General features: G+C 36.2%; 1 protein-coding gene across 1 annotated transcript in view; it reads left to right on the plus strand.

Moving 5' to 3' along the window:
• LOC306860944 (excitatory amino acid transporter 5-like) overlaps positions 1-13,510 on the plus strand; it is a gene marked incomplete at both ends in the record, with an annotated part of 36,450 nt that overhangs the window by 18,921 nt on the left and 4,019 nt on the right. The window contains one exon of the mRNA XM_079402970.1: positions 11,829-12,044. Coding sequence (XP_079259096.1) covers positions 11,829-12,044 — 216 coding nt within the window. The remainder of the gene's footprint in view (positions 1-11,828; positions 12,045-13,510) is intronic.

Here is a 13,510-nt window from a genome sequence, read left to right on the forward strand (position 1 = left end):
TAGCCATGATAACTGCAAATTAACCATGGTTTTGTTACTTCAAATAATAATTTACAAAGAAGTATTAAGATGATACTTTTTTGTGGTTATAAAAACAGACCTAAGCCAACAATAGCCTTTCAAATGACTTAAATTGCATTATATTATGAAGCAATAATGATTGGTTAATTAATAATTATATGGTTTCATTGAATAACACTGTTGAAATACATAATGTAAAACAAAATAAACAATTGATGTACATTGCATGTTATTACAAATGCCTGCAAAGGGAGCCAAAGGCCATGTAATTGGACAATCAAATCCTTGTTTAATAGGCTATTGACCAAACATTTAATTCAAATATACACTTAATCTTACATTTTTGGCGACCTTTTTGCTATATATAGATGACACAGCCTCTATAATGTCTTCAACAAAAAAAACATGTGGACATCACAACCCTTACAAAATTGAACCACGGTTTTATCGTAGTAAAACTGCTTAATTTTCTTTTGCATGATTTCTGATTTCTTGAGACTATAAAATCAGACAAGTGTGTTAATAAAATCATAGGCATATCTAGAACTACAATTGTAATTTGTAAACAATACAATTTATTTACTTTTATATTTGATTAAAGTTCTATTTTGACCCCTATAGTAGGTGTTTTTTTTTTTTACTTTAACTTCCATAATATTTGAGGGAGGGGGGCACAACAATACAATCCTGCTTAGGACACCCATTTGCCCTGAAGACATGCTTTTTTTGGGGGCGTTAAATAATGGCGCAAATGCCAGTAATTTGACGAGCGCAAACATTAGTAAAATGCGTTGCGTGATTCATTTGAATACTCTCCTCCCATAAATTTTGCATCTGAAAGGGAAACTCCTAAAAATGCATATTCAATAAGGTTAGGTGCAAAAATAACTGTGTCTACGCCTTTTCAGCGCTAATTCTTCACTGCGCGTCTTTAGTAAAACCTGACAGTACAATTTTAATGCCAAAAGATGGTTTGCGCTGGCGCAAACTGTTAGTGAAACAGTTGGGAGAGCCACAGTACAATCGGTTAACACAACCCGGTCTCGTCCCAAGTCGTCACATATTGACGCTTTGGTTTTGGCGTCGCTTTTTGACGCTCAAGGTACCCCTTTAGTGCCACTTTTCGACATGAAGGGAAGCGTAATTTTTCGGCGTCGATATGCTAACGCGCTATTGGGAATTTTATCGTCATAATAAGTTTGCCATTATTGCATATATGTAGAGGTGTGATTTTTGAATGTAAACAGTCAAAATAGTGACTTACCCAACCCCTGCCCCTAAACCTACCATCTGTGAAGAAAACACAAGATATAGGAGGCAGATGCAAGTACTGGCATAATTTATTTAAAAATGATTAATATACGCTAAGTGTTTCCTATTTAAAAAAATTACCTTCCCTTCACGTCGAAAAAGCGACGCAAAAACCAAGCGTCAATATGTGACGAGTTGGGATGAGACTGTGTTAGTTAACAAAACAGCATTGCAGCAATCATGGGAAGAATGCCTTTTTAAGGCAATATATTACAGACAAAAACATGCATGACCTTTTGGATTATTTGGCTTTTCGAGCATTTTCAAGAGACTAATGAAGAGAAAATATAAAAATAAAATACACTTTTAAGTGTTTACAATACAATTACAATAGATACATTTAAAGCTGTGAGCACTGAACAAAATGGTATATAGAAACAATTTTCACTCAGAAATTGCTAATGAATTTTAAAAACAGTTACAAAGGAACAGCAAGTAACATTGAATTAAACATTTAGAAATTTGAAGTAGAAAAAATTAAATATTATTTTCTTATAAAATGTACTCCGATACTCTTTGTGTAATTTATTTTAAGGTTAGATTTGATCTTAACAATTGTATTCCTATATCAATACTCTGAAGGTTTTTACAAAGATGTTTGTTCATATATGATTGATTGATTGATTGATTGATCTATTTGTTTATTTGGATGTGGACTGCCTTCCAGTTTATAGAGTGATAAAAAGCGATTTAAGAGATATCTAAAATCCCATATGTGAAAACCTTTAACTCTATTATGTCCAAAAAAGAAACAAAAAGAAAAAAGAAACAAGAACTTTTAACCTGGCTTTATCCAACATTCACATTTATGTTCTAAAATATAGTTCATATTTAATTAGATAATGCCTCATTTGCATGTTTAAGCATTATAAAAATGTGTAATACAAAAATGTGTATTTTTTTGTATAATCAATCAGCTGGGAAAATAGTTAGATAGTTAGTTAGTGTTAGAGCATTAAAGTGTTTGAACAGTTAAATTTGGGAAATTTTATTTAAATGGAGCCAATTAAATGAAATTAAATTAGCTAGGCTATAATATGTATAAACTTACATAATTTGTTTTGCAAATGTCAGTAGTGTGAGTAAAGGCACTTTTACCAGAATTATCAATATGCAGACAAGTGATGCTCTATCGTGCAACCAAATGTTGAGAACATTTTGACATTTGACCCTTTACCATCAAACATTTCATTAAAATGTACAATATGTGCCCTGAGTTTGAATTGCTATTTTTTCTGTCTTAGTCACAGAATATACAATTTAATGACCTTAAAATATCTCCGGATGATTTGGTAGCCAGGCTTCCATTAGCATCTGTGTTTGCAATTGGTTTACGTCAATTTTGTGTCACTTTGTCCATGACTTTTGTCTTGTTTGTCTGCTATGAAGCTGGGGGATGGAAGAAAACCAACCAGATTATTTTTACCCATCTGAACATTCGTCAGATGCATTAGATGAATTACATATAAAATCAATGTGAAGACTCTAAGAAACAAAATGAGAGGTTGTTTGATGCAGTTTGGAGTGTTTACCGCTTCTTAAATGACCCTCTATGGTCTTGTTTATTATAGCCTCTAATAACTCCTCTTGCACAAATTGGCTGGAACTCTCTCTTGCATGTGAACTTCTGACATGTAGTAAGTCTTTGTTGTAAATCACAAGTGCACTTGATGTCTTGAGGCCAAAATGCCCATCATTTACGCATTTGTTTACATAAAAACATGTCAGATTGAGCGTAGTTGCCTTCGGATCCGTGTTGTGGTTGCACGCGTGTTCATAGCTGCTTGATGAACTTTCAGCTTTGGATTTGGTGAGTAATTGACATTATGGATCAACAAGGACAGATCGTTTTTATAAAACAGGCTATTTACCAGCGGTCTGACCTCATGCAGCAATGAAGATCCTGTCAATTACCCATCTGTAAGGAATACCGAATGCTCGAGGGCTTTAATTAGTAAGAAAGCTACAGATTACTTTACTTTTAAATATGCATTACAAGTCTTCAGATTGCAATTTATTCTGTGTGCACAATTTACAATTCTCTCTTGTAAAAGACTATTAATATTCAGTAATACCATTGATCTGACAGAACTGCCACTAGATGAGAATGAAATTTGAACTGAATTGAATCAACACTGAACTGATTTGAGCTGAATAACAACACTATTGTCTTCTGTAAAGCTGTGTACTGCTGAATTGAAACCATTTCTTAATTGATTATATTTATTGATACAACTAAATTGAGCTGAATAATGGCATCTTATGCAGAGCTGCTTTACAGCTAATTTTTTTTTTTCTCTGAAAACTGTAAATAGGAAAAGACACAGGCAGGACTATAAAAACTAAATTATGTATCCCAATATAAAACGCACACGACCTTTACTTTCCATTGTAATGGATGAATCAGAAATAATGTTAAAAGCTGATTATTCGATCATGTGGCAAAAGTTAAGACAATTTTACACAAAATTAGATTTTAAACAACCATGATTAACAAGATCATAACTTGATGTGAGGTCACAGTGTTTGAAATGTGTGCTTTTGTACACTTCATTTTTTTTTTTATAGAATGCAGTATTGTAGAACTCTAGAGCACAATAAAGCAAAGCTATATGTTTAATAGTGCACTGTAAGGTACACAAGTATCAGATAACAAGAACCTAATCTGCAAAAAAATCAGTATGTTCCAGCTCTCTTATTATTTCTTTCTGAGTCTGGCATTGATGAATATCTCCCAGGGCATTGTGAAAGCCAGTAACTGTTGTCGGTAAATCTGATTTCAACTTCTTGGCAGTTGAGCACGTCTAATAAAAACACGCAGATATGACGCATTTCCATAATCTAGTGGATTCTGGTCTTGTAAACTCTTTAACAGGCAGTCTTACTCCATTCAGTACATCAGATACTAATGCAGTCGCTCGTTCTTAAAAGTGAAATGTAGGCCTATTTGGCACGAAACATAACAAAACAAAACAAAATAAAAAATGTATATATTGAATATACTTATTTATTTGCATGGCAATATATATACACACACACACACACACACACAAATTTGAAGACACAAGTGTCCTTATACAGCTCAATTCAGTTCAAGGTTTGATCCGATAGTGACTGTAAACAACTGAGAAGGATACTAAATCATTTTTCTTTGTTCTATATTATTTACACAAATCATGTCAACTATTCAACACAAAGCTTTACTATAGAAGCACATATGATAAACCTTATGAATGATTCTGCATGTGAAATTGTGACCCCCCTTAACAATGAGAGGAGATGTACTGGAGCCACTGAGAACAAATTCAGAATCATTCCATTCATCTATAGATCCAGTGGGGTTGAACATTGCAGTGAAGCTCAGTTCAGTCGCTGCCTTAAGTGATGCATGTAAATGGTTTGTGCTGCATCTGTTGTTTGGCATTGATAAATGTAATCAAGTTCAAATGTACCATGATGACGTGCTGTAAATCTTCTGTCACTCACTGCTGTTATTCACAATGAAAACCCATTTGCACGGGTCAGTTCACACTACAGTTATACCACAGGCAGAGTGCACATACAAATGAGATATGTCAAGTCAAGTCACCTTTATTTATATAGCGCTTTTAACAAAACAGATTGTGTCAAAGCACTTAACAGTATCAAATTGGAGGATAGAGTTTCAGTAATGTATAATGATAAGATTAAACACAAAATTTTCAGTTAAAGGCATTTCATTATTGAATTCAGAGATGTCATTGTCTAGCTCAGTTTAGTTTAAATAGTATCTGCTAAATCAAATTGATGATAATCGCTAGAAATTAAGTGTCGCCAACTGAGCGAGCCAGAGGCGACAGCAACAAGGAACCAAAACTCCCTCTGTGACAGAATGGAGAAAAAAACCTTGGGAGAAACCAGGCTCAGTTGGAGGACCAGTTCTCCTCTGGTCAGATGAAACCCGTAGTTCAAGTTCAACTGCAGCCATGTCAGATTGTGTAAAGGGCTTATCTGATTCCCGTGGTCTTGTCCCGATGGGGCATTTTAAATGATAATTTAATGTATTTGTTAAATTTGTGTTTTATTCATTATTTGAAGTTTTTCATTTATATGATTTATTCATTTGCTATAATTTTAATGTATAGTTTAATGCATTTATTGTTTCTCTGTCTATTTTTATAATATATATTTGTTTGTTTATTATAATTTTAATTTATAGTTTAATTCATTTAATATATTTCTGTTGCATATATATATATATATATATATATATATATATATATATATATTATACTATTTATTATTTTTAAATTAGTAATTAGTAAAAATTTTGTAATTAGGTATTTTATTATATTTTTAGTTTTATTGTATTTTTAGTCGAGGTCTTCACTGGGGATATGTCTCTGGGGCTTATCTAGGTGTCCTGGTCTCCGCTGATGATCAGGGTTGTAGACATCATCTCTTGGTGCTGATCCACCATCTGATTTGGATATGGACTGAGAAACAGAATAAGAAAGAAACAGACAAATATTAGCGTATATGCCATTCTTCTTATGATGTAACGAGTACATAGTGTGTTATGGGGAGTGTTCCCGGTTCCGGTTGATCGAATTAATGCAGCCTAACAATCCTTTAACGGATTTGAATAATAGAAGCGTATTAGTGTGTTATGTGTAAACCAGGTTAAAGAAATGTGTCTTTAATCTAGATTTAAACTGACAGAGTGCATCTGCCTCCCGAACAGTGTTAGGTAGATTGTTCCAGAGTTTTGATGCTAAATAGGAAAAGGATCTGCCGCCCGCAGTCGATTTTTATTTTTTATTATCAAACAAGTTTGAGAACTCAGCGGACGTGAAGGACTATAATGTGAAAAGAGCTCACTCAAGTACTGAGGAGCTAAGCCGTTGAGGGCTTTATAAGTAATTAACAAGATTTTAAAATCTATCCGATGTTTGGCATTCAGAAAAAAAAAATCAAATACTGTAACTGTTTTCTGTTTGAATATATTTAAACTGTAAATTATCAAATTATTAATTAGTCATCAAAACTGCATTTTCAGCATCATTACTCCAGTCTTCTGTGTCACACGATCCTTCAGAAATCATTCTAATATTCTGACAGTTCACAATTTACTCGCCCTTATGTTGGTCCAGTATGAAATCTTCTTTTGTAAAATTGACCGTTTTAGTGGCACATTGCAAAAAAATATGATAATTATGTGTAGCTCAGTATCTTCCTACTTATTTTTATTCAAGGCATGATCTAACAGGTAACGATTTTTAATTATATGTATACTGCCAACACTACCAGTCAATACACACACACACACACACACACACACATAAATAAAATGAAATACCTTAAACACAAAAATAATTTTTAGGGAAGTAAATAAAGGCAGATGTCCTGTTGGCCTGGCTGTCTTTCCAGCCACATGCTTCATTTGAGTGTGTATGCAGATATTTGTGGAAGCTAAATCTCAGGTCACGTCACGCCGCTGATCTGGCTGTCAGGCGGCGCAGGGCTTCAGAGGGGATTTGCTGTTTTGAAGTGGACCAACTGAGGCATATCAGCCACTGACTGCGAGATGATGCTGATGAAGGTGTGTTGGCCAGGCTTTCTTCCCTCTTACAGGAAAGAGGTCATGTGCATTGTTCTCTGTGGAGATTTGTGGGATGCGACATTTACAGGAGACATGAAAGGCATATTTTATTCCCTAAAAGTACATGTGAACATCTTATCTATATATATCTTATCTTATCTTATATACCTATATATAAATGCTCTCAGTTATGCCATGTATCCGCACAAGGTGTTTGCAAGCACAAAGTACAGTGTGTGTAAGTACACCTGTGCAAGGAACTCAACTTTAATGGGTTAAGTCAAGTCAAGTCGTCAAGTCACCATTGTTTATATAGTGCGTTTTACAATGCAGATTGTGTCAAAGCAGCTTTACAGTACAGGTTCCCATGGTCTTGTCCCGATGGCCGTCTAGGATACAAGGTCTTCACTGGGGATCTGTCTCCGGGGGTCATCTAGTTATCATGGTCTCCGCTGACGTTGAGGGCTATAGAGGTTGTCTCTGGGTGCTGATCCACCATCTGATCTGGATACGGACTGGATCTGGTGACTGCAGTGACCATCTGGGCTGGATACGGACCAGATCGGGTGGCTACGGTGACTGGGGATATGTCCCCGGGGCTCACTCCAGGTGTCCGGCCTCCGCCGATGATCAAGGCCACATACATCATATCCCAGCGCCGATCCACCATTTTGATATTCTAGGTATTATCAAATGGCCAGAGTTTTGAGAACGCAGCAGATGTAGAGGACTATTATGTGATAAGAGCTCGCTCAAGTACTGAGGAGCTAAGCCATTCAGGGCTTTATAAGTAATTAACAAGATTTTAAAATCTATACGATGTTTGATGGGGAGCCAATGCAGTGTTGACAGAACCGGGCTAATATGGTCGTACTTCCTGGTTCTAGTAAGGACTCTAGCTTCTGCATTTTGGACCAACTGTAATTTGTTGAACAAGCGTGCAGAACAACCACCCAATAAAGCATTACAATAGTCTAACCGTGAGGTCACAAACGCATGAATTAGTATTTCTGCATTTGACGTTGAGAGCATAGGTCACAATTTAAACACAGTTTTACAGATGCTAGAAACATGGCTTTCAAATGAAAGATTGCTATCAAACAGTACACCTAGGTTCCTAACTGATGAAGAAGAATTGACAGAGCAGCCGTCAAGTGTTAGATAGTGTTCTAGGTTATTACATGTGGGGTTTTTAGGTCTGATAATTAACAGCTCTGTTTCTTCAGAATTTAGCAGTAAGAAGTTACTTGTCATCCAGTTTTTTATATTGACTATGCATTCCGTTAGTTTCTCAATTTGGTGTGTTTCACTGGGCCGCAAAGAAATATGGAGCTGAGTATCATCAGCATAACAGTGAAAACTAACACCATGTCTCCTGATAATATCTCCCAAGGGTAACCTGTCAAGCGTGAAAAGTAACGGCCCTAGTACTGAGCCTTGAGGTACTCCATACTGCACTTGTGATCGACATGATACCTCTTCATTCACTGCTACGAACTGATGGCGTTCAGATAAGTACGATTTGAACCATGCTAATGCACTTCCACTAATGCCAACAAAGTGTTCTAGTCTATTTAAAAGAATGTTGTGGTCGATAGTGTCGAACGCAGCGCTAAGATCCAGTAGAACTAATAAAGAGATACAACCACGATCAGATGATAGAAGCAGGTCATTTATAACTCTAATGAGAGCAGTCTCAGTACTATGATACGGTCTAAATCCTGACTGGAATTCCTCACAAATACTATTTTTCTCTAAGAAGGAATATTATTGTGAGGATACTACCTTTTCTAGTATCTTTGACAGAAAAGGGAGATTTGAGATCGGTCTGTAATTAACTAAATATTTGGGGTCAAGTTGTGTTTTTTTAATGAGAGGCTTAATAACAGCCAATTTGAAGGTTTTGGGGACATATCCTAATGACAGTGATAAATTAATAATAGCCAAAAGAGGATCTATGACTTCTGGAAGCAGCTCTTTTAGTAGTTTAGATGGAATAGGGTATATTCCGTGGGTGGTGATGGCGCAGTGGATAAGACACATGCCTTTGGTGTGAGAGACCCGGGTTCGAATCCACTGTGAGACACCAATGTGTCCCTGAGCAAGACACTTAACCCCTAGTTGCTCCAGAGGCGTGCGACCTCTGACATATATAGCAATTGTAAGTCGCTTTGGATAAAAGCGTCAGATAAATGTAAATGTAACATGCATGTTGTTGGTTTAGATGATTTAACAAATTTATACAATTCTTCCTCTCCTAGAGAAGAGAATGAGTGAAATTGTTCCTCAGGGGATCTATAGTGCACTATCTGATGCGATATTGTAGCTGACGGCTGCATGGTTACAATTTTATCTTTGATAGAATCGATCTTGGAAGTAAAGTAGTTCATAAAGTCATTACTGCTGTGCTTTTGGGAAATGTCAACACCTGTTGATGCTTTATTTTTCGTTAGTGACTGTATTGAATAAATACCGGGGTTTATGTTTGTTTTCTTCTAGAATCAGATCTAGCAGTTTTATTGCTTTTCTGTAGGATAGGGTATTTTCCCGCCAGGCTATACGAAATACCTCTAGTTTTGTTTTCCTCCATCTGCGCTCCATTTTCCGGGCTGCTCTCTTTAAAGTGCGAGTGTGCTCATTATACCATGGAGTCGGACTGTTTTCTTTGATCTTCCTTAAGCGTAAAGGAGCAACTGTATCTAAAGTGCCAGAAAAGAGAGAGTCCATAGTTTCTGTTATATCATCAAGTTTTTATGAGCTGTTGGATATGCTGAGGAATTGAGATAAATCAGGAAGATTACTTACAAAGCAGTCTTTTGTGGTAGAATTGATGGTTCTACTATACTTGCAACAAGGTGTATAATACAGTTTTAGCTATATGGAGTTTACACAAGACTAGATTATGATCTGAGATATCATCGCTTTGCTGCAGAATTTCAACACCACTAACATCAATTCCATGTGACAGTATTAAATCTAGAGTATGATTTCGACAATGAGTAGGTCCGGAAACGTGTTGTCTAACCCCAATAGAGTTCAGAATGTCTATGAATGCTGATCCTAATGCATCTTTTTCATTATCGACATAGATATTAAAATCGCCAACAATTAAGACTTTATCTGCAGCCAGTACTATCAGCACACACACAGCAGTGAACACACACACACACACCCGGAGCAGTGGGCAGCCATTTATGCTGCGGCACCCAGGGAGCAGTTGGGGGTTCGGTGCCTTGCTCAAGGGCACCTCAGTCGTGGTATTGAGGGTGGAAGAGAGTGCTGGACATTCACTCCCCCCTACAATTCCTGCTGGACCTGAGACTCAAACTCGCAACCTTTGGGTTACGAGTCCGACTCTCTAACCATTAGGCCACGACTGCCCCCATAAATGCAGCCTTGGTGGACATATGATACTTCATTCAAAAACACACAAAAAAAATCTTAATTATTCAAAACTTTTGATCATTACTCTACATCGCTCTCAGTGATTCATGGGATGAGAAGTTCATTCCTTCCATAAAAGGTATATTGTACCTTTGTCTTTACTTCTGATTTTCAGATACTCTGTGCTTTAAATCAAAGTTTGTAATGCAACGATTCTTCTCGGAGCTGGTTGGTTTTGCTTATGGCTTTGATTTTTTTACTGAAGGATTAATGTGTACACACACACACATTTACATTTATTCATTTAGCTGACGCTTTTATCCAAAGCGACTTACAATTGCTATATATGTATATATATATATGTGTAAAATACATACGGAACCAAGGCCATTAAAAAGCAATTCAGCATTGAAATAGTGTTGTAGGTTCAATTTTACATCAGAGAGTAGTTTTTGCTATTCTGTTATTCATTTGCTCTTTTGTTTGCATGTGTGTTTTATGTCTGACACAAACACTCAACTGCAGCTGCAATACACATAAAAAGGCAAAAAATGGTGTCTATTTAGGACTGTCCCATTCCTGTGATCCACATTCATTTATATCTCAATATTCTTACTGTATGACAACTATTGACTCGAGTGTGACTATATTTAATAATTAAGCAATGCAGGACAAAATATATATGAAAATGAAACATAACTGAGATGTGTACTAAGGTTGAAAGAGCATCATCTGGTCATGCAGAAGTCAAGATGTTGCTATGCGGTTGCTAGGTGGTTTCTTACTAGTCCAAGTCAAAGGATAAAATATAAAATATAGATATTAAAGGCGAGACCAAAATATAAATTTCACTTTCTCTTCCCAGTTCAACATCCTCATCTGTAACTGTACGACTTTATCAAAATATTACTGTACTCAAAATCATCAAACCTGAAGCCATTCACTGCAGGGAAAGGAAATCACGTGAATGAGAAAAAGCAACATTTCAGCTGCAGTCATTAATATGTAATCTGTGGCTGATGGAGCAGCTGTTTAGAGGGCACCTTCTCTCTCTCCCTTTCACGTTAATCTGGCAGCTTTTGTGTGGATGACTGACTGACTGACTGCTCGTGCTGTAGTGAGATTTATGAGCGCGTGTGGACCACAACGCTGGGCTTTTTATAGACTCCTGAAGAAGTCCAGTTTAAAGGCCCTGAGAGGTCACATTTTAAAAATGTATTAAATTAATATTTAATAGTATATGTTTAAAAAATATATTTATTATATATATATATATATATATATAATAGATTTTTTGGAGCTATTATTACACTGAATGACATTTCTGTAAATCATGGTCAAAAATGTATGATAGTCATTATTTTTTGCTCAGATATAATACAATTAAACAGGACACATTCTAATGTATAGGGGGAAAAACTCAAATTAAAGCTCTATTGAAGTTTTATTGTTCTGATGCGTGGAAAATGTTGTCTAATCATCTTTGGCCGGTATCTAACACACGAACATGCCTCTGTCTGCTGTCTGTCAGTCTGATGTCAGGTCTGGCTGCGCTGGATGCCAAGTGCTCCAGTCGGCTGGGTCTCATCACCGTCTCTTACTACCTGTGGACCACATTCCTGGCTGTGGTGGTGGGAATCGTCATGGTGTTAATCATCCATCCGGGCGGAATGGCACAGAAAGAGGACTCTGAGGACAGCGGGAAACCCATCATGAGCTCGGCCGACGCTCTCCTGGATCTCATACGGTCAGACGGTCCTCATCATCCTCCTATTGACAACACAGAGAGAAAACAGAGACATGGGTTAAAATTCACACAAACACTACAAATGAATCATATTACTCACCCTCGTCTTACAAACAGGATTATTATAGTTAACTAAGACTAAGTAATAAATCTCAATGAACCATCATCACGAACACAATCTCCAGCCGAGCTGATTGTGCTTAGATTGAAGGTGTTGCAATCATAATCTCACATGACCCGTCTGAGAGCACTTGAGCTTCTGAAATCAGTCACAAACACACATCTAGGGCTTGTGCACCACGACTGCGAGACTACTGAAGATTTGAGTGTTTAATGGATGAGCTCAGCATCAACCAAATGGTCAATATTTGTGTCATTCGTGCTAATGCATGTTTGTTGCTTAAATCGACTATTAAGTGTATTAGTATATCTAGTGTATCTAGCAAATTCTCTGTGGTGAGAAAGCTGAGAATTATGAACCCCACTGGAAGCAAATGCAGCCATTATTTCTGCCTCTAAGAAGCCGCCTAACTATAATCAGCTGTTTCATAACTCAAATTAAACTCCATCAGCTGAATGTCATTTCATTAGAAATATAATTGTTGTTTGTGTGGTCAAAGCCATTTAAATGACCCTCAAATACGGTCAAAAGCCTCATGTGGTCTGATGGCAGGATTTTTTTGGTAGAATCGTTTATTAATGAAAATGACTGATAAAAATGCATTGCAATGTCACAGTTTGTTCCAGTCCACACAAGAACAATAGCTAATCAGTTTTACCACTTAACAAGCACATACAGTATGTGACCCTGTACCACAAAACCAGTCTTAGGTTGCTGGAGTATATTTGTAGCAATAGCCAAAAATACATTGTATGGGTCAAAATTAAAAAAAAATACTGTATGCCAAAAATCATTAGGATATTAAGTAAAGATCATGTTCCATGAAGATATTTTGTAAATTTCTTACTGTAAAGATGTCAAAACTTCATTTTTGATTAGTAATATGCCTTGCAAGAACTTCATTTGGACAACTTTAAAGGCGATTTTCTCAATATTTAGATTTTTTTGCACCCTCAGATTCCAGATTTTCAAATAGTTGTATCTCGGCCAAATATTGTCCTATCCTAACAAACCATACTAATAGAAAGATTATTTATTCAGCTCTCAGACGATGTATAAATCTCAATTTCGAAAAATTTTACATTTATGACTGGTTTTGTGGTCCAGGGTCACATAAATTCCATAAAATCTGTGTTCATTAGCAACAGTAACCAAGGAGCTTAATGAAGGGTCAGCTTTTGCAGAAAATAAGAAGCAAGACTTTTGTCTTTATACTCAATGCTTGATTGATCTCAGGAGAGCTTTATAGGTATAGAGAAGTATCTGCAGGAAAAAAATAAATAAATTAAATTAAATTAAATAAAATTATGCACATTTCATACACAATGGTAATTCAAAATGATTT

The sequence above is a fragment of the Barbus barbus genome (assembly GCF_936440315.1).
Source record: "Barbus barbus genome assembly, chromosome: 41".
Lineage (NCBI taxonomy): Eukaryota > Metazoa > Chordata > Actinopteri > Cypriniformes > Cyprinidae > Barbus > Barbus barbus.